A 21,308-nucleotide genomic window follows, 5' to 3' on the forward strand; every position below is an offset into this window, starting at 1 on the left:
CATGTCCAGGTGTACACATTCGAGTTATCATGACCTGCAGTCAGCAAGTAGATACCATCATGTCTAAACTATTAACTTTCTAAACAGCAACCAGAATACAGTGTGCACTTGGGTGAGGGTGCTCTGAAGGGAGGGAAGGAATGCTTTTAACTCTTAGTCCACACTGGCTGTGTTACCTGTCACATCTGAAAGCTTAACCACAGTGGATGGGACCCACTGTCACATGTTCTATGTAACCCCAATCAACTGTCAAGGCCTTTCTACAGTAACCTGTTCCAGGAATAATTAAAATTAATATGCTCTAAGCAGTTAGGATCACTGAATCACGTCCACTGGTATGGTGGCTTTTATTACACATCCCTGGTACTGACAATTCAAACAGTATTAAACTACCTCAGCTTTGAGAGAAATGCCTCCAATTTTGATAATTAATCTTAGTCGTGCTTCATACTGAAACATCTTTGAATAGACACTATTTATGCTACTATTACACTGAAACAACTCTAAACCCTTCAGAAGTAATTCTGTGAATCCTTTTCTGTTACTGAAAGTAAAACATGTTATCTTACTCCAAAGAACAGTGGCCATCCATAGTATTTAACAAAGGATGTAATCTTTTCTCAGTAGACACAAATGTTGAAAGAATACTACTATCTTAAATTTTTAAAAAATAGTATCTATAATTTTTGTGGAAGTCTGGCATTGACTATGTTCTCAACATACCACATTTTGCCACATATAATGCGCACATTTTTGCCCAAATTTTTAAGGGAAAAATAAGAATGCACATTACATGCATAGTACTAATTCCCATGTATGATTCACATGATACATGGGAATTAGTACTGAAACATGGGTGTGTATTACACACAGCAAACTACAATAGATATGCCTGTAACTTAAAAAATTACTGAATTCTAAAATTTGGATTGTAAGTAAGTTGTGGGGAGAAAAAAGAGGTATTTCTCCACAGTGAGAATTACACACACAATAGTTAAGTTCTCGGAGCAGCCTACAAAAGACTTTTTAACTTGTGTTCCACTAGTTTATGTGGGGTCAAAATAGGGAGAGGGGAAGTCTGAGCTGGTGAACAGAGTCCCAGGCTGGGTTTAACTATAATTTTCCCTATCTCACTGGGACATATTTAAGGCTGTTGCTTTAACCATGTTTTAACCTAATTTTTATCAACAAACTAAAGAATACACCCTAAAGAATATCTGAAAATTCTACTAGGGATTCAGAAATTATATAGAAAGTGATGTTCTGAATACTCCTGTTATCTATTCATAAAACTCATTTCCAATCTTCATGCAAGTTTTGGTGATTATGCTCAAATAAACTTTTATGCAGGTTAAAAATGGGGGGGGGGGGGGGAGCGTTGCCCTAGCTGGCATAGCTCAGTGGATTGAGTGCGGGCTGCAAACCAAAGTGTCACAGGTTTGATTCCCAGTCAGGGCACATGCCTGGGTTGCAGGCCACAGCCCCCAGCAACCGCACATTGATGTTTTTCTCTCTCTCTCTTTCTCCTTCCATTCCCTCTCTAAAAATAAATAAATAAAATCTTTTAAAAAATGGAGGGGTTTTCCTGACACCTCAGAAAGTCCAACAGCGTCCTCTGAGAGCCTCAGGGCAGTCAGGTGATCATGGCTGTCTCAGGCACAGGGCTGTCAGAAGCAACTGAGGACAGAGGTGTAGTTTCAGTCAAGTTTGGTATAAAGTGCTCAGAATCTCTTCCCACTTGGCAGGGAAAATTCCTATGGATTTCAACTAGAGAACACATAGCTAGAAAAGGGGAAAAATAAGAGCATGACTCATCTAATCCTACATGTTTAGGATACCTACTCAGTCTCTTCATTTATGATAATGCTCCAAAGAAAGAGATACCATTGCTTTAAAACATGTATTGTCCCATTTATAAACATTAGTCAACTCGTGTGTTATGACTAGAATGCTGTCTAAATTTCTAAGTTTCATAAGAAACACACAAAAATGGTAGTGTTATTTACTTAACCTTCAAAATATCACTTGTTTTACCTCTGTATTAACAACTTCCATAGGTCTTCTCTTGATTTCTCCTATGTCCAAGTAACTGTAGAGGAAAAAAAAAAAAACAATAAGGGTTTCGTTTATGGCATTTGAGCCAGTCGTATAAGTTTGTTTCTAAAAATTATTAAATAGCAAAGCATGTCATAGGAAATACTTAAGCCTAAAGAGAAAATCAGTTGTTACTGATTAAAAGCAATTACAGTAGAAAAAGCTTTCAGCATCACCAACCAGAGCTGACACATGTCTACCCTAAACTTCAACATAACTGAAATCTTAGAATTACACACTTCTATTGGGAAACATTTCCCCCCAAATCGTTAGCTACTCTATATATATACATGGCATATATATACATCTAATTCTTATATCAACTTAGATATAAAAAGCAGTTTGAGTGTAAGGCTGCTTAACAGATCCATTAATCACAGACTTTAGGTTTTAAAAATGTACAGACAGCATGCATTAGAATAACTGCAAAAGGCTGGGATATCTTTTTCCCTATAAGAGCACTTTAATGATACAGAAATACTCAGCCATGTGGGATGATTTAGTAATTGGTTCAAATGACACACAGACGGGTGGACTAGTTAACCTTTGGAGACCTCTATTATTCTATTACAATTTGTTACAGATATTAACTAGTGATCATTCTTTAGCTATAGCATAAGCACAACCTGACAATTTTATACCTATGTCAACTTCAAGCTATAAGCCCAACACTGTGATCTGGTTTCACTGTACTTCATACATAGAAGGTGCTAAATAAATGCTTTAATATAAAAATAAGTATAAATCTAGCATTTAATTTATAACCTTAGATAGAAAAATAAATAGGTAGATTCTCTACCTCAACTACCATAATTGCTGAGCTGCCAAAAAAAAGGTTATATTAGAATTAATTTTGGCTATGTTTCATTATTGTCATTTGCTTCTTTGGACAGAATGCTTTAGTGAATCCATACTTCTGGAAATTGCTATATATTTACCTCACATAACAGTATTTATACAAGGCAGTACAAATTCTTCTCTGATTAGCAATAAATGGCTCTTTTGCAAATCTGCAGAGACTGGTTTCTGATATTTAAAGAAAAAGTTCTGTCATGTGCAGGAAAGTGATCACAGATCCACAAGATGAATCTAGTAGAGTCAATTTCCAAAAATGCACAGGAAAAATAACAAATCTCTAGAATTCTCTGCTATTAAACAAAGGTTAAGTAGCTCCCTGAAGTTTCATATGGTTACGGTATTAGAAAAAAATCTAAGTAAAAGAAATTCACGAATCAAGTTGATCATTTTCACTTGAAAAATATGTTTCCACTGTTGCTCTCTTCCCCAACATCATCCAGGCTCTAATGACATGAATTACCCTTTATATCTTTTCAACTTTCTTTTTTTCTGCCAGGTGATTCATTTGTTATATAAACTTACAACTACTAAGCTTCAAATATATTCAGGACTTAAATCTTCTTGGCTTCCATCAGTATAACCATAGATACTACTACTTTAACACAAATAAACTATTCATCTGTCAGCATGGAAAACTAACCATGGACACTGTTATAGCAAGCTCAGTTTGTGTGTGTGTGTGTGTGTGTGTGTGTGTGTGTGAATTAAAAGCCAAAGTAACCATGCAAATCTCTATAAAGAGTGATTTTGAAGTATACCTTCTATTTGTTTTGGAACTGTACCTGTTTTTAATCTTTTGACCTGGTAGTGCCGAATAAACAAGTGAACATAAATTACTAAAGTAAGTCTACAATTTTAAGCTGTTAGTAGATTCTGAAGCAGATTTCCATTCCCATGATGTTATTTTACATGAAAGTTATTTAATGAAAATACACAAAGTATATGATAAAAGGAACTGGACATAGAGATGCTTTACATTTATGTAACATTTTGGTGTTTACAAATCATGTTCCCATCCATAGCCAATTACTTTTATCACAACCCTGTGATGTAGAAACAATTATGTTCCTTTTCTGTATTAGGATACTGCCCATCTGAGTCAAGAGGCTTGCCTAAGGAGCTAATAAACAGCTCAGTCTCAAGTCTCCTGATTTTCAGTTGTAAGTTTTAAGTTTCTTTGAAGCACACTTTTCATTTAGCATTTTTCTACAAGATTAGACAAATAATACTAAAGGAGCTTTCAGGGAAGGGGAAACTAAATCCAAATGCATCCCTCACCTTCCATTAAAAAAATGTCTGGCATAACAAAAGTAGAATACCTAGAATTCAATTTAAACAAACTTAGGAAAGGAAGAATGACATTAGACAACTTTAATGATACATAGAAAAAAATTTCTATACAGTTAAAATTAGGATTCACAAGCACAGATTTTATGGTAAAGATTTCTTTTCACTATCTTGAAGTCCAAGCTGAATTTTAATTAAAATGTTATATTAAAAACTATGGAATATAGAGTTTTCATGTGATCCAACCATTCCACTTCTAGGTATACACCCAAGATAAATGAAAACTTGTACCTGATTGTTCAAAGCAGCATTATTCATAAGAACCAAAAGTGAAACGATCCAAATATCCATCAACTGATTAATGGATAAATAAAATGTGGTATATCCATACTATGGAATACTATTTAATGATTTAAAAAATGAAGTACTGATAAATACTACAACATGGATGAGCCCTGAAAATATTATGTGAGGTGAAAGAATCCAGAAATACAAAAGGCCACAAATTGTATGGTTCCATTTATATGAACATCCAGAACAGACAAATTCATAGAGACACAAGTAGATTATTGGTACCAGAGAATGGAGAGAAGGGGAAATAAGGAGGCACAGGGTTTCTTTTCACAGTGATAGAAATGTTGTAACATTAGTTTGTGGTGATGGGTGCACAACTCTGTGAATATACCAAGGTCCACTGAAATGTACAAGGTTTATGTTACATAAACCGCATCTCAATAAAGTTGTTAAAAAGAAAATAACCTACAGAATATTAACTTCTCCCTATCATACAATACTTCTCTCAACTCTGAACCGCCACATAACTTTGTTTTTCTAGCTGTACCTATTCCGTTGTGCTCTACATTAAAACTACTGGTGTGCACATAGTCTCTCTTGTTAGATTGCAAACTCTGCAAGAACGACAAGGACTCATGTCTTGTTCATCTTAATTCCCTTCACAGACCTAAACACAATTTGATGATTCACTGAGCAAGCTCCTTGCCAGCAACTGCCGATGAGCAGCAATAATGACCCCTGTCCTTGAGGGTCTAGCCATCAGTTACTTAGAGAAAGACATGTGGACAAACACAGTGAGCCAATCAACTTTATGCCAATAGCACAAACACGCAGGTGGTGGGGGGACGGCCACAGTGGAGCGTGGTCAGTTCTACCTGGAATGAAAGGTTGAAAGCATTTAAACGGGGGGCGGGGCGGGGGGAGAGGTGGTGCAGAGAGCAATGTTCTCCTCTGGTAATTATATAGCATTCAATGCTTAAAAATTATTTTAACTAAAATGACAGGTTCCAAGCAAAATGGGGGGGGGGGGGGTAGAAAAAGGAAAAAGAAAAAAACAACAAAATGCTAAGTATCAGTTTGGCCACTTTTTTTTTTTTTTAAAAGATTCCTGTTCCTTACGCATGAGCTTTACGATTGCTCCTCTTGCCACCCAAGTGAAATTGCTTCTCCATCACGCTTTCAGCCTCTAACACCAACTGCAGCGGGAGCTCTGAGAAGCACTAACTCGCGCGGTCACAGTCCCCGAACCCACTGAGGTTTGGCTGAAGTGCAGGGCGGGGCGGGGGTGGAGGGGGGAGTGGCATTCCTTTCCCCGCGCCAACCGCACACCTCGGGCGCCCAGAAATGGTGGACGGTGGGACTCACGGACTTACTTGAGTTTCTTGAAGGCCTCCGGGCCCCCAGCCACGTAGTTGCCCCCGCTCTGGATCTGGTCTAACTTACGGATGCGATGGCCGGTGCGCGGGGTGTAGAGATTCCTGACAGCCCCAAAGGGCGCCTGGACGCCGCCCGTCACCTCTTTCAGAAAGATGTCGAAGCTGGACACTTTTTTCTCGTGAATGACGACGCGGCGCCCCGCGAAGAAAGGGTCCCCGTTGCGGTACACCAGCACGCTCTTGACCACCGGCTGGGCGCGGTGGCTGGCCCGGGCGCGGGTGCCGTTCATCCTCCCGCCGCCGCTGCCGGCTGGCGCTCACGGTCCCGCTGCCTCGAGGCCTCGCCGCACCCGCCCGGTCGCGGGCTGCAAGGACAGGGGACAGTCAGACCGGGGTCAGAGCCAGCAACGGCCGAGCGAGCGGCTGGCGTGTGCCCCGCGCACAGCCCACGGGCAGCAGCGCTCGGGGCGCACCGTCTAGTACTTCCCGGGCCCGCAGCCAATCAGCGGCCGCCGTGCGCGCCGCACCTGCCGTCGCGCGCTCGCAGCGCCCGGGTACGACCACCTGGGACAGCAGCCGCGTGGGCGCAGGAAGGAGAGGTGGGGCCCACACGTTACAAAGAAGATGAAACTCAATTTTTCATGCCATGTTTGCGTTATTCCTTGCAAAAACCTTCATTTTCTAGCTCTGCTTACTCCCCCACCTCCGAACCTCTTGTTGACTCTCAAATTAAAGCAATTAAGACGACGGCTGGAACTGCCCAGATAATTCTCCGCGGCAGAGTGAACACGGAAGTCGCTCTGACAGGAGACCGGAGCGTCCCGGACCCGCCGCCCCTCCCGACGGCCGGCCCCCCGCGGCGAGTCTCCCATCCGCATCGCCCCCCCCCCCCCAGAGGGCGGTGGCGCGCGCAGGAGAGCAGGGGCAGGGCTGCAGGGTCCCTACCGACGCCGTGGGGCCTGTGGGGGAGGGGCGCGAGCGGAGCCGGCCGGGTTGTCGCAGCCCAGCGGTGACCTCCGAGGCGCCGGGCGTCGCTCGCGCTGCTCGTGCCGCTGCCGTCGCCTCCGAGGGCCCGCTCGCCCCTCTGGGACCCAAGTTGTTAGTTCCCGCCGTTCCCATAGCAACTGCAACTGGGGAGTAGGGTTCCTGGACTGGGCCGGGCGCTGGCCGAGAGCCCTGAGCATTCCCACAGCCTAGGGCAAAGGCCAGAAAGGAGTACAGAGAGTTGGGGGCTGAAGCGAAGCTTAGTGGCCTCCCATAAATAGACGCCGACTGTGCCAGGCACTGTGCTAGGTAGGAGTTGGGGAAACAGCCGTGAAGAGAATACGGGGCAGTAACTGGAGTGCCTACTACAGGCCTAGCTTTACGCCCAGCAAAGGCTTTTTCAGAGCCTCGAGAAGGCTGCACAGCTAGCTACACAGCTGCCTGTGCCCGGCAGCACACATCCATGCTATTTGTACAGATTAGTTCAGTGTATGGTAAAGTAAGGGAGAGGAGCTTTGTTCAGTCCACGCTGGGACAGGAACGTACTTTTTAAAAAACTGAAATCTTCCAGCTCACCTCTGCCAGTGTTCCATTTATTCCTAAGACCTTGGTACTATGTGTCATGGGCAGAGTTGATTATTGAGTGTTTATAATTCATCATATATGAATAAAATAACCTTTATAAGTAACTAGCATTAATTGAACACTTACCATTGCCAGGCATTGTTAGGCACTTTACATAGATTATCTAATTCAATGTTCACGATAACCTTCAGAGGTAAATATCATTCTCTACTCAAACGAGGAAATCGAGATGTAGAGAAACCGAAGGAACTTATAGTAAATCACAGCAAAAATTCAAACCCAGCCCTCTGATTCCAGAACCACCTAACACACCATGTGATACCAAACTGAAAGGCAAGTGTGTGGGGCACTGCAATCTGGGCAGAAACATTTTTATTAAAATTGCTTATATTAATGTCTTGTAAGTTAATAGTTTTCAAAAGAAGAGCAAAGAGAAGGGAGCATTACAGAGGGAAAAACAGAAATTTTGTGAGCTAGTTGTGGGTTGAGGGAATGGATGGGGAAAATATCTGCAAAAGCTCTACCAAGTAGCTTAATGAGGCAGAACACCTGTTTTTAAAGGTGGAAGGCAGTAAATCAAGCAGCCCTCCAAATAGTCCTCACTCCCTACAGCCTAGACCAGCCCAGTGCAAAATGAAAACACCTAGCCCCTTGTTTGAAAATTAAGCATTTTAAGATGGCAACAGCAGGGCATTAAACCTAGCACCCGTTCCTTCGGTGTGTGGGAACCTGCCACCAGCCCAGGAAGACACCCCACACCTATATTCTAACTCCCATGACAGTTTTCTCCTGCCCAGGGTTGCATCCAGAGCCTGGACCCATTTATCCACTTCCCTCTTAGACAGTGATAATGTGGCGATGATGGTTTCCAGGGCGAAGAAGACCTTGATCTGTAGCATTTGCCAACTTTTGTAGTTTAAGTACTGAAAACAAGACCAATTTCCAGCTACCACTCAGATGTCACTGATGGCAAGAGATGCTCAGTAACATGCTATTATATATGGTACTTCTATCACACATGTAACCTCAGAGATAATAGTAAAATGTAGGTGGTGATGAGTTTTGAGTATTATTTTTGTTTTTAATGTAATGTAATTAATTGTATGCTTAACCATTTAGTTTTTAATAAAAACCATGTTTAAAATTCCTGGAAATTTAACAGTTGACTCCCTCAAGGAACTCACTGCAAGGCACTGTCAGGCCTGATCAAGAAGAAGCCATTTCAGATAGTTGCTGGGGGACCTTTGAGAACACACACAGAATGAATGAGAGGCAAGGGAGAGTTTTGTTTTAAAGCTTTCTCCTAAGTGTGTGGAAGACGCAGAGAGTGAGAAATAGCAAAAGAGGATTCTTCAAGAAGATTCACTGTACATTAAAATATAATACCATAAAGATACTTGCCTTTTCCTCAAGAGCCTGAGTAAATCTCTAAAATGCTTCCAATTATATTTCTCCTCCAAAATGATAATTATTTTAACATAACACTGCACTAAAAGCAGACCGCATCGCATCCTGGGTTTACAAGGGTTCTTCCATCACCAAATCCTATCAGTTCTACTTAGGAATGTTTCTTAAACCTATTCGTTCATCTCAAAATCCACTCCTACTTTCTGAATTCAGAACACCTTCACCCACTAAAAGGTCACCCTATCTCCAAGTTTGTTTCTCTGCTAAACATTCTCCACAGAACACCCAGCCTGAAAGACTAGCGAAAAAAACCAAAAATCTATTTGAGTCACTTTCCAGCTTCCCATCTCTTCTTAATACACAGAGATCTGATTAAGACAACTCACACCACTGGGGAGAAGTGGGGAGGCCGGTAGGAGGAGTTAGCGGAGGCAATTGTGGACTGTCTAGGACAGGACTGGCTGAGAAGCGGAATGCCTCCAGAGCCAATGGAAATAAAAAGAAGCCTGGCTGTCTGGCTCCTAAGCTGGCTCTCGGGCTCAGGCTGGGGCTTTTAGGCTCTTCTTCCTCAAGGATGCCAGGATGATGGTTCAGAAGTTCCCCACATTTCCCAACAGATAGTTTTTGTATGGGAACTCTGGGCGCTGCCTAGGATCAAGCTGGTGTGACAGCGGGTGGCAGGTTCATTCTTTGGGTGTTCTAGAGGAAAGAGGCTCCGAGGCAGAAGCCTGCCATGCTTCCAAATTGGTGTCATTTTTATATATTATGTTGTTTCAGTTTGTAAACTAATCCCACAGAAATACGATACTGTATTTTGCTGTATCTGATGCACACCCACATTTTATATTTAGAAAAAAAACTATTATTGTATTCCAGGGTATTATTTTGCATATGGATATCATTATTGCTTTCCAGAGTTACACTTTTAATGCATAAGCATAAATAAAGAATTAAAAAACATTTCTATAGTAATGGAATTAGTACTACCCATGTATGCTGCACATCCTTATTTTTCCCTCAAAAAATTTGGCAAAAAGTGCATGGCAAAACAGGGAAAAAGATAGGAGAACAGAGGTGTTAGAGTCTAGCCTTAATTGATAGGCTTAAGTGATTAAAGCTATGACTTGATAGGCTTAAGTGATTGCTTTTAAATAAAGACTCCCTTCCTTTATCACCAAACCTTTGCCTCTGGAATTTTTGCCTACAGGGCAGCAGGCAGCAGAACCCCAGTACTGCTTAATAACGTTCTCATAAGACTTACCCTTTGGCATTACAAAGTCAAGAATTACCCTTGCATTTCCTTGAATATTCCTTCATGGCCCCTTCTCCACCTCTGACACTCTTTCAGCTCCTTTCAAATAATATTTTCAGCCCCAACTGAAATATCATTTACCAGGAAAGCTTTCTATCCCCCTCCAAGGATCAGAATAGCCCTGCATGTATTATATACTTTTTCTCCATAGTTCTTATTATTATAATTATAAATTTCCGTATAATTATGTTTAATTGTCTTTTTATAGGTATATGTTTAATCTTTGTAGAATTAGATAGTTATATGTATAAATTCACTGAAAGAAAGGACTGGCCATTCTATTCATCAGCGTATCCACAGTGCCCAAGTAAAGAGGCTGGTATATCATGAGTACTGAATAATTATTTAATGAGTGAATGAATGCAAAATATATAAAGTTTAAAAATTAAAAGAAACTTTAGAAACTGCTCCTCTAGGAGGAAGCATATCTTCATATCAGCAAATAAAAAGTGTTGCACAACTAAAGAGATTCTAAAACTGCTTGGCTTTGGACAGAGAATGCACAGCCAGGTGCGGAGGCCGGCCCCCACACAGGAAAGCGGGCTCTCTTACCGGCACTTAGATGCCATAGTCTTTCAGGCCAATCAAGATGTTAATGAAATGCAGAATATATTATGCTAGTTTTTCTTTAAAGAGTGTCCGTGTTCATATCTCAATCTCAGAAACAGCGAGAATTTCTGCTTCTTGAGAGTGTTCCCTGGATGCACACTGGGACAGCGGTGACAGTTTCTGACTTGCCCTGAATGTCCCCTGTGTGGTTAACACATTGCATCTGGTAAGGGCTAATTCTTCATGTCTGGAAATGGAGTTTTCCATGTGAACTGGTTGCCTCCCCCAGTTGGCTTATTTAAAGTACTTAAAAGTGACTGTAAGATGGACCATTTTCAACTCCTATACATAACTAAATCATGCAGATTCTACCTGCTTAACAGGTCTTAAAGCCCTAACATATCTTGGTTTAGAGCTTAGTAAAAATGCTGCTCTGTGCATTGCCACATGACTAAAACATTAAGAATAACAAAAACTAATAGTTTCCTTCTTCAGTTGATTTATTGATGTTTAGAGTATGAGATGAAAAATCACAATCTCCTGAAATGATAAACATTGAACCTTCGTTTATTTTAATATTGTTTCCTGTCACAAAGCAAACTCCAAAGAAACCTTTACTTATATATCTTTAAATTCTATATAAACCAAATATCACATTTCTCTGTTACTATTGTCTTCCTTTGAAAAACATTTACAATCTTATGTTAGGAGATTTCATATTACTGTAGTGAAAAAAAGTTGGCAGTTCACTAGCGCATGATCTGCAAGCCCATTAAAATGGCAAGTTCAGAGGCAGAGAGAAGGGAAGTTGAGAGAATTCACACTGAGGGCTTCTACTTTCTCTGTTACAGAAGGAAATATTATCTTGCCTGCCTCTTCCAGCATTTAGTATCATGGCAAGGGCAGGTGTTTAATAAATATTTCTTAAATGACTTCCTCTGAGAGTGAAGGGTGGTAGGGACATGAAAGAAGGAAGGCACCTTGAGAGTTGAAAAGCTGCTATGATGTGCCTAGCATTGTTTGAGATGCCACTGTGGAATGCATGTGCTCACAGATGGTTTCTGCTTTTTAGTGATTCTTTAAAAAGATTTTAATAAAACTCCATTTCCAAAAACATGCTGAGCAAAATATCCTGAATCACTTTCCTTCTAAAACAACCAAAAATGCTAGATTTAATGTTTTGTTTAATGTTTATGTTTAATTTGTTAATTTTTGTTTAAAATTAAACAATGTTTAATTTTTTAAAAAATGCATTGCTAATTTGGCAAGAATGAAAAAAATTCAGAAAAGACAAAAGCTGAAGGAAAACGGAAACCTTGGCAGGTTAGTGAGCCCTGAAACCAGCCTTCACCCTCAGTATCCCTGCCCCTGCCCTGGAGACCAGGAACCACAGCTCTGACGGCTGCACGGGAAAGGAGTCTGTGTCCTTCCCAAGACAGGCAGTGTAAGTGGAGGCCCTCACGTGAATCTGCAGCCTGAAGTAGCTACATTTAAAAATTACATTTGTGATGCAGGCTGAGGTGGGAGAGAGGGATCAAAGAATTTCCCCTGATAATTCATAATTGTAACAGTTGACTCCTGGGTAACTACTGAATCAAACTGCTCTACGTTAGTGATCCAAACAATGTGAAGCAGAGAATGAAAGTGATTCTGGGTTGGCAAAGCCCTGAGATGGCTCAGAGAGTCAGCACAAAAACACAACAGACCAAAAAAAAAAAAAAAAACCTGCAAAGATTTCAGATACTGGACTTTATCCAGTAAGCGGCTAAAGTACTGGAATATCTGTACCATAAAATACTATTCACTCATTAAAAGTGCTGATGCATTTACAACATGGATAAAGTTTTAGAAGCTTACACACACTGTATTGTATGATCTCGTGTATATAAAATGTCCAGAACAGGTAAATCCACAGACATAAAGTTGATTAGTAGTTACCAGAGGATGGGGGGAGGGGAAATTGGAAGGGAAAGTGTATCTTTTGGGGGTGATGGAAATGTTTTATAATTAGATAGTGGTGGTGCTTATATGATTGTATAATATTGTGAATATAATAAAAACCACTGAACGGTACATGTCTTTGTATTATTGTTAATATTTTATACCTCTCACATACATTTAAAATATTATTGTTATATATTCAAAATTTAGTAATAATCCTTTTAAAAAAAGAGTTGAGATGAATAAGTTTATTCTTATTTGGAAGGAAGAAAGGGGTTGCCAGGGAGGTGGGGAAAGAAGAGGAGGACAAAGGGGGAGGGAGAGGAACCACCAGGAGTGTACAAGTAAGATTCTAGGTGTGTGTGGTATTCAATAAGAAGAGATTAATGGGAGCAATAGCAATCAGGGAGGACCACCCAGAGGAGGTGAGTCTTCACCTTGAAGAGTTGAAGAATTGATTGGATGTGATACAATAAAGAGATGGAGAGGAAATAAAAGGAGTCCTTGTGAGGGAAAGGAGATGAGCAGAGACAATACGGAGAAATAAAACTAGGAAGATGCCAAGAGGCAAATAGCCATCTGTCCCAGGCTTGCACAGGAGACAGAGAGATTTATGTCTGTTGGCAGCCTGTGCTGAAGGATAGTGATGCCACGTGGCAGAGTCCCATGATGGGGACTGGGTGAAAGCCAGGAAACATCAGTACAGCTGCCTAGGAGGAGGCCCAGCCTGTGGTGCCCAGTGTCCTCTCTGAGGAGCTGAAAGGAAGACCCTGACCTTCATGCCCTGGCGGGGGTAGCTAGAGCTCCCTGATCGTCCCTCGACCGTCTTGGGCAATCCAGGCTGAATACCCCTGCTCTGTCAGAAATGCCCCGTGGTGGCTGGGGAAAGCCCTGCTCTTCATTTTCCAGAGCTTGATTATGTGGAATCTGGAATTCCTTGAGAATGAGGAACTTGTAGGCTTCCAACTGCCCTCTCCTCACTGATTCTGCTCCTGGGTTGGGATTTCCCTGAACTTCCCTCCCTGTGGAGTGAGGTGAGAAACCCTGAAAACCATATGCCCAGTGGCCCCATTAGAGTGTGCAGTGATTTGGGAATGCGGTTGTGCCCAAGAGGGATCTACAGAGCATCGCTACGGCTGAGGGCCCTCGGAGACGGGGCCTCTCCCATGACCTTGCTCCCGCCGGGCTCCACTGTCATCCCTGGGTGATGGAACCAGCCGGCCAGGGGTGGGCTCGGTGTAAAATCTGACTCCTTACATATTTGGGGGACAAGGGAAGTTCTAGAGGCAGATTAAACACATACTATAAATAAAGACAAAAATACTGCTTTTCTGTCTTCATGGAATGCTTGGATGACAGGTTCTTGTATGGTTGAGTCTTTCTTGTCACACAGATCTCCGCCAAATGTTTATCTCATCAGAAAGGCCTTCTAATAACACCATGTAAAGTGCCCCCTAGCTACTGTGTGTCCCCATGTAAAACATCACTGTTTGTCACTCTATTCTATTACCCGTCCATAGCACTTTCCACTCTCCGGGCTAGTGTCCAGGAGAATGGGCCATTGTGTAGATTGTCACTGCTCTATCTGACGTGCTTGCAGCAGTGCCTAGCACATAGTTGGTACTCAGTGAGTGAATGAATACTATGTATGGGTGTGAGTAAAAGCAGAGAGATAAGAGCTGAGGGGAGAGGAGGATGGGCGGGGGAGGGAGGTGGAAGGCGAAGGAAGGGTGTCCCAGCTTGAGTCTTGGCTCTATGTCCACTACAGGGATTCACCTATATCTGAGCATGTGTGGCAGACCGTTAGATGGGCCCAGGAGGAATGAGGTTTTGTGAGAAACTGAGGCATCTCCTGAGAAAAAGTACTCATCCTGAAGAAAAAGGTAGTAAGAGAAGAGTAAACTTGGTCCCAGTAACAACGCCTAGCTCAGGGGTGTCCAACCTGCAGCCCAAGATGGCTACAAGTGTGGCCCGACACAAAATCATAAATTTACTTAAAACCTTTTTTTTTTGCTCATCAGTTTTCATTAGCGTTTATTTAATGTGTGGCCCAAGACAACTCTTCTTCCAGTGTGGCCCAGAGATGCCAAAAGGGTGGAGAAGGGCAAGTTAGGCTTAGGTCTCATTTGTCAGCTTCCAGTCCCTGTGCAGCCACTCTGGGAAGTTAGTCACAACTATAAGGAAAACCTGAAACAAGTAGTTCACTGTAAGCTCTTCTAAAGCATTAAGCACAAAAAGCCCTTCTTTTACACTGTATGTAAAGTATAATGTGGGAGGGTGAGGGAGAAGGGAAGAGGCATTCCGAAGCAGGGAGCAGAGTTACCGTGGCAGAGCCTCCCTAGAACCCAAAGACCCTCACGTGGCATCCATGGCAGTGGTGTCTGGCCAGAGACTGTCATCCATCAGTAACAAAGGTGCCCAAGTGCCAGACCTTCACAAGCAGTGCAGGTCTCAGTAGTAACAGCACCAAAGGAGCTGCAGCAGGGGGTGAGGGTCAGCTAGAAGCTATGCAAACTTAGGGGTTCACTCCCTGGGAACTCACAAAATAATTGGGAGGAACTTTGACAGGGTGGGTATGTGGTGCACATGTACTTTTCATAGGAAGCAGGAGCTCGCCAAGTGGTGCCTAATTCTGACCAGTTTTACCCCTTGTCCCAACATCCCAACATGGTCTGGTAAAACATAGGGCTTTGAGCTGTGAGAACGAGGGAGAAATGTATATGAAAAAACAAAAACCCTTAACAGAACCTTGTAAGAATGAAAAATACAAGTTAGTAACTATTTTAAATATCAGTGTGGATTTTTAAAGATGAGAAACCACTCTGCATTAGAAAGTTCCATCCAGAGATGCTGAGATGCAGCATCTTCATGATTCTTTCACAAACACACAACTTCTGGAGCTGCCATTCTAAGGGTTATGATTAATGAGATCCTTTGACCAATAAGGCCACTTGTAAACTACAGAAATCCTCAAAGGGACTCATCAGTGACCCATGCCTTCTGGAGGCATTTAACTACCCATCTGGAGGTTTCCCTGTCTCTAGACAATTATTTCACAGCAAGGAAGAAAAAAATACTGCCTGAGGTTTTCAATGAGAATCAAATTCACTGGAGTCGATAAACATGTCGGATAACCTGTGGAGCTGCCGCAGGCCCGTTAGGCGCAGAACGTTGATCTCAGGGCTGCGCTCCCTACATTAGAGTGCATGTGGGCGTGAGCAAACCTCTGCGTTCCAGATGACAACAGACTCGACCTCGGAAACTGACTCACTCAATATTTCCTGGTAGTAGGAGAGAGATTAAGAAAAACTGCTGACTAGAGATATATTTTTAAATGTATACACATTGCACTGCATTCATCAAATTATTTAACTCTTTTGACTTAGGAAGATTTGCATCTATTTTACAGGGATGGTCTCAAAATGGACTTTAACTCGCTTCACTGAACTAACAGGTCAATATACTTCAAAATAGATTCTGTTGTTTTATTTATACATGAAATGTGTAAACTAGTTTTGAATCTTGGCTCCATCACTAATACCTGTGCTACCATGGGCATGTTACTTAACTTTTCTAAGCCTGAGTTTCCTCATTTATAAAATGAACAACATTTTTAAGATAAATCTTTCTTCTTTACTTGTGCAGATGAGTATGGTTAATTCCCACCAACACATACACAACAAATGGCCAGACTCACAGAATGCAACAAAGCAGGGGGAAAACAACCCTGTCTTGCTGCAGTCGTGAAGCCAGCTGCTACCTGAGGTGGACAGACACTGTCAGTGATCAACCCAGATCTTCTCGGATCCCTGGGACCCTGTGTGTCCCACTCCTAGCTTCTATGTGCCACATGTGTGACTCTTCTTCATAGGCGGGCTTTAGGTACTGGAATAGCACTATCTGACCTAACAGAGAACAAAGTGCCTGAGAATTTATTTGTCTCCTGCCACCTCCACCTACCAGCACCCCCCTTCTATCCACTGTCCCTTACCCTATAACCAGTGTGCAAGGGTACAAAAGCCAAACTCCCCTACTTTGGGTTGGGCTAATTCTGAGGCATAAAGTATACTTCAGAGCTCTCTTGCAGAATCAAGTTGAAGCTGCCCTCGGTAGCATATTGTCTGAAATCATACCCTGCCCTAGCTTCTTATCCATTACCCTGAAAGCATTTCTGTAATAAGTCACTGTATCCAAACCTATGACCCTACCTACTCTCACATTCTGACTCTTTAACCTCCATTCCTGGGCCTTACCTGTCTACCTAGTTTGTTCATTCATTCATTCATTCATTCATTCATTCTTATCAAATACCAGCTCAGAACCTACTCTGGGCAAAGCACTATTTCTCATTTATACAGTAGAGCTAACAATATGCCCTTTTTCTACCCCTCTCCACCTTTTGTTTCTCTTTTCTGGAGTTCCCAACACTCAACTGTATACCCTAGAAGGAAGGGAGAAAGGGAGAAGAGGACAAGAGAAGAAAGAAAAGGAAGAGAAGAAAGGTTTGGAGTTAACTGAGTTCAAGCAGTAGTAGATCTTAGGAACACACACACACACACAGCATCAGCTTCGTCTCATCCTCTCTCACCTGCGGTAACATGCAAATTAGGACCAGGATGTGGTCAATTTTTTTAAGTTGTTAAGACATTCCTAATGCAACACTCAGCCACTGTTGGGGCTAAAACAAAGTTGGCCTTTGGTACATCCTCATCGGTCAATTTTCAGACCCACTTTCGCTTAATGGCACAGTGTCTTCACCATCTAACCAACACTGAGAGGGTATTTTATTGAAGGGAGGAGACAGGAAGTCCTGTAATGATTTGACAAGGTTTCTGGATCCCCTCAGATTCTTACAGAAATCTTGAACTATTTTAAAAGGATTGTCCTGCATTATGCCAAGTAAAATAAGTCAAAGACAAATAAAAATACCATATAATCTGACTTATATACAGAATCTACAAATGAAACAAAACACAAAAACACCAAGCTCATAGGTACAGAGAACAGACTGGTGGTTGCCAGAGGTGGAGGGCAGGTTAAATGGGTGAAGGTAGTCAAAAGGCACAAACTTCCAGTTACCGAATCAGTCAGTCCTGGGATGTGATGTACGGGATGAATGACTATGGTAACGAGATCGCACTGCATAATTGAAAGTTGCTAAGAGAATAGATCTTAAAAGTTCTCATCACAAGGAAAAAAATTGTGTGTGTAATTATATATGGTAACAGTTTTGTGGTGATTATTCCACAACATATACAAATATCAAGGCCATATATATGGCCTCCTTATTGAGAAGAATATATATGTATATTCTTCTCAGTAATAAAAAAGGACTGCCCTGGTCTACTATTTCAGAAATTCATTATGTTTCTCAATGGGGAAAAAAACAGAATTTTTTATACAAATTCTTTTTTAATGGTGGTTGCAAATGAACACCATTCTGTAAATAAATTCTCATTTGTCAAAATAAAAAATGTTACTTTGTAGTTCCATTATGTTGCCATTTTTGAGTAGGGTACCCACTGTAATTTGGGGTTTAAAGTTTTCAAAAGAACACTTTTCCAAGTCCTAACATATGGTGCATAATATCAGCATGTTGTTCATCTGGTTATGAGTTTTTCCTTTGTGCCAAGTATGTCTTGAAAAGGGGAGGGAGACAAACAGCATTTAATAACTACTGTGTGCCCAACACGGACTATGCTAAGCACTTTATGTGTGTTTTGAATGAAGGAATGTAGTGTTTGGAGGAGTGGGCTCTGAACCAGGCGGACTGCCTGGCACTGAGTTTTGGCTCTGCACATCGTGCGTGCTACTGACCCTCTCTGTTCCCACAGTCTTCTCATATGTGAGATGGCAGAGGAATAATACTACCTGTTTCATAGTTTTAGTGCTGACTAAATGAGATAATGCATGTAGAGCACTTAGTACAGCTAATTATAGATTCTAGTACTTGTTCTGTTTTGAAAAGTTATCTATTAGATCTTTTTCTAATTGTTATATCTTTAAATAATCCTCAAATTACAAATATCTTACATTACAAAACATCTTTTCTGTATGAGCCTAAGAAAAAATATGATAAATACATGATGGTGATGTTCTGAAGCTAAAACATGTATCCCATAATGTAGAGAAAATGTTATATATTTACATTTTAAAAGAACAGCATAACCTCAGATTTATTAAAGTTAGAGGTTGCTATGGAGGGACCCTTCCTACCTGTAGACTCTTCGTGTATCATTTGCATTCATTTGCTAGGGCTGCCACTAAAAACCACCACAGACTGGGGGCTCAAACAGCAGAAGTTCGTTGCCTCAGTCTGGAGGAAAGAAGTCCTAGATCCAGGTGTCCATGGGGTTGGCTTCTTCTGAGGCCTCTCTTGTGTGGCTTGTAGATAGCTATCTTTTCCCTGTGTCTTCATGTGGTCTTCCTCCTGCACCTATGGTCTAATTTCCTCTTTTTATGAGGACACCAGTCATATTGGAATAGGGCCCACCCTAATGACCTCATTTTGACTTAGTTACCTTTTTAAAGGCCTATCTCCAAATATATTCATATTCTGAGGCAAAGGAGCTTAGCCATTCAACATATGAATTTTGAGGTGTCCACAATTCAGCTCCTAATATCCGTTATTTATAATATCAGGAGCACCAAGTCTAGCCAATCACCACTCTTTTTATTTTACACATCTATTGTATAGCTATTCCCATTCATTTCCTTTCTAGAAAAGTGGATGGGCCTACAGGTTTTAGAGTGAACTGAAACTGAGCTTAAAGCTGGGGGTAAGTGAAAACGCACCAACCATACCATGGCTAGAAGGGCCTTTAAATACGTGAGCTACCAGAGAAGGAGTAGTAGGAGCTGGAACTACAGTGATAATGAACTCGTTCACTGAAGTGATTAGCCATTTGTTCACTCTGATTTGTTTCAATGGATGTTATGTACATGTCATTTGTATCAATCACTTGCTTAGTTCTCATACACTATAGTTTCTGAAAATGGAAGAGCAAAGTATTACATTGCCTTACAGAAAAGCAGAACCCCTGTGAGACTCAATCAATGATGACAAGTGAGGACTAGAGCAAACAGCTGGCTTTTTAAACAATGTCTTACTCAGTGGAGGTGTAAGGAGCTGCTAGGCAGACTTGGCTTGCACAGGGCAGCTGGAAGTAGAAGTAATATTGAAATTTTTCATTGAGTAACTCCACTTACAGCCCAGTTTACTGTATCTCACAAGGAGTTTGTTGTACAAAGCAACTTCTCCTCCATTAAGACTTAAAAGTCTAGCAATGGGGAGAAAAAAAACTTTCATGAAACCAGGCAACCTAAGCTGAAAAGTCTTTCAACACTTCAGGCACATCTCCATTCTCTTCACTTACAAATAAATTATTTTTGCCAGTCTCAACAGAAGCAAGACTTTCTTAGATTCCAAGTTAAGATTGCTGCTCATTGGGGGGTGGGGGGGAGGGGGCGGGGGGGGCAGGGCTTGACTCTACAAACTGGCAAATACTTTAGGAATCGGTTTACTATATCAAAATAAGTTCTGTTTTTCTATCTTTCAGCTTTCAATTATTTATTTGCATAATCATTAAGTAGGTATAAGCATCTTATTTCCACAAGTCAGAAGCAGTGTTTATGAAAACAAATCAAGACAAAGCTTAGTAAGCAGTTAATACTTCCCCACCTCAACACCCAGAGAATTCAAGGTATTCCAGGTCAATAATTTGAATTAGTACCTATCCAAATTATTATCAGATTTCATTAAAGTAAAATTTGTAGTAATGTATATCTAAGTTTGATATTTTTGTTGTTAAACTGTGCTAATGCTCTTGAGATTCAAATTTGGAGCAATAGAACAATGCAATCACACTGGATTTAGGCTTGTCTCCAATATTCCAGAAGCTTCTTTCATACTTTCACACTACTAATGGGCTGAAGTTCTCCACTGACTTAATTCTGCACAACTTCAGAACAAAACTTTCTTTTTTCCCCCCATTTTTTAATTCCTGAACTCAAGTCCCTGTTCTTTACCACCGCCAAGGGTGCCTGGATGGCTGTCTCTGGCTCCGTCCTCACAGGGAGGCTTCTGCTGGGGGGCTGTTGATGTCCAGCTTGGGCGTCGGCTCTTTAGTTAGTGCTTCGACGGATCCATCGCAGCTCACATCACTGAGGTAAAACAGCATGATCTCCCAGTGCCTGAGAAATTTTTGTTTTGTTTCTGGGAAAAATGTCAAAGCCACAGTGAATTATAATGAATAGAAGACTCTGATAAAAGAAAACTACCCCCTGCTGTGAACAACTAGGAGAGAAGTTAACCATTACAAAATAGCAATTTTGCGGGAAATTATGTCACTGATACAGAAGTTATTGATTAACTGCACTCCGGTTTCTGGATTAATGGAAAGAGCTGCTTTAGTGAACTATGATGTTCTAATATCATTCAAAGTCTGCCCATTCTAATTTAAAAGGGTTTTTTTTTTTCAGGCTTATAAGACTATGACTAGCATGGGAAGTAGACACCTTAATTAAGTCTAGGTACCCTAATATTTTCTACCCACGTATGTTGATTTCTAATTTAATGATAAACTAACCCCAGAAGTGTCAATGATTGCACAACATAACAT

The 21,308-nt window shown here is 41.3% G+C and overlaps 1 protein-coding gene across 3 annotated transcripts in view; it reads right to left on the reverse strand.

Moving 5' to 3' along the window:
* The window catches only part of DCDC2 (doublecortin domain containing 2), a 178,762-nt gene extending 157,848 nt beyond the window's left edge, over positions 1-20,914 (reverse strand). Inside the window, exons 1-3 of one of the 3 annotated variants that reach the window (XM_045847163.1) lie at positions 20,716-20,914; positions 5,907-6,274; positions 2,035-2,089 (exon numbers count right to left, since the gene is read on the reverse strand). In XM_045847163.1, coding sequence (XP_045703119.1) covers positions 2,035-2,089; positions 5,907-6,199 — 348 coding nt within the window. In that variant the 5' untranslated portion in view covers positions 6,200-6,274; positions 20,716-20,914. Of the gene's footprint in view, positions 1-2,034; positions 2,090-5,652; positions 5,751-5,906; positions 6,275-6,854; positions 7,014-20,715 lie in introns of those variants that run through there. The other 2 variants (XM_045847162.1, XM_045847164.1) reach the window with 2 other exon arrangements.
* Between the last annotated feature and the right edge of the window lie 394 nt (positions 20,915-21,308).

Source organism: Phyllostomus hastatus, unplaced genomic scaffold, assembly GCF_019186645.2.
Source record: "Phyllostomus hastatus isolate PE091 unplaced genomic scaffold, TTU_PhHast_1.1 phas_contig_524, whole genome shotgun sequence".
NCBI classification, from domain to species: domain Eukaryota; kingdom Metazoa; phylum Chordata; class Mammalia; order Chiroptera; family Phyllostomidae; genus Phyllostomus; species Phyllostomus hastatus.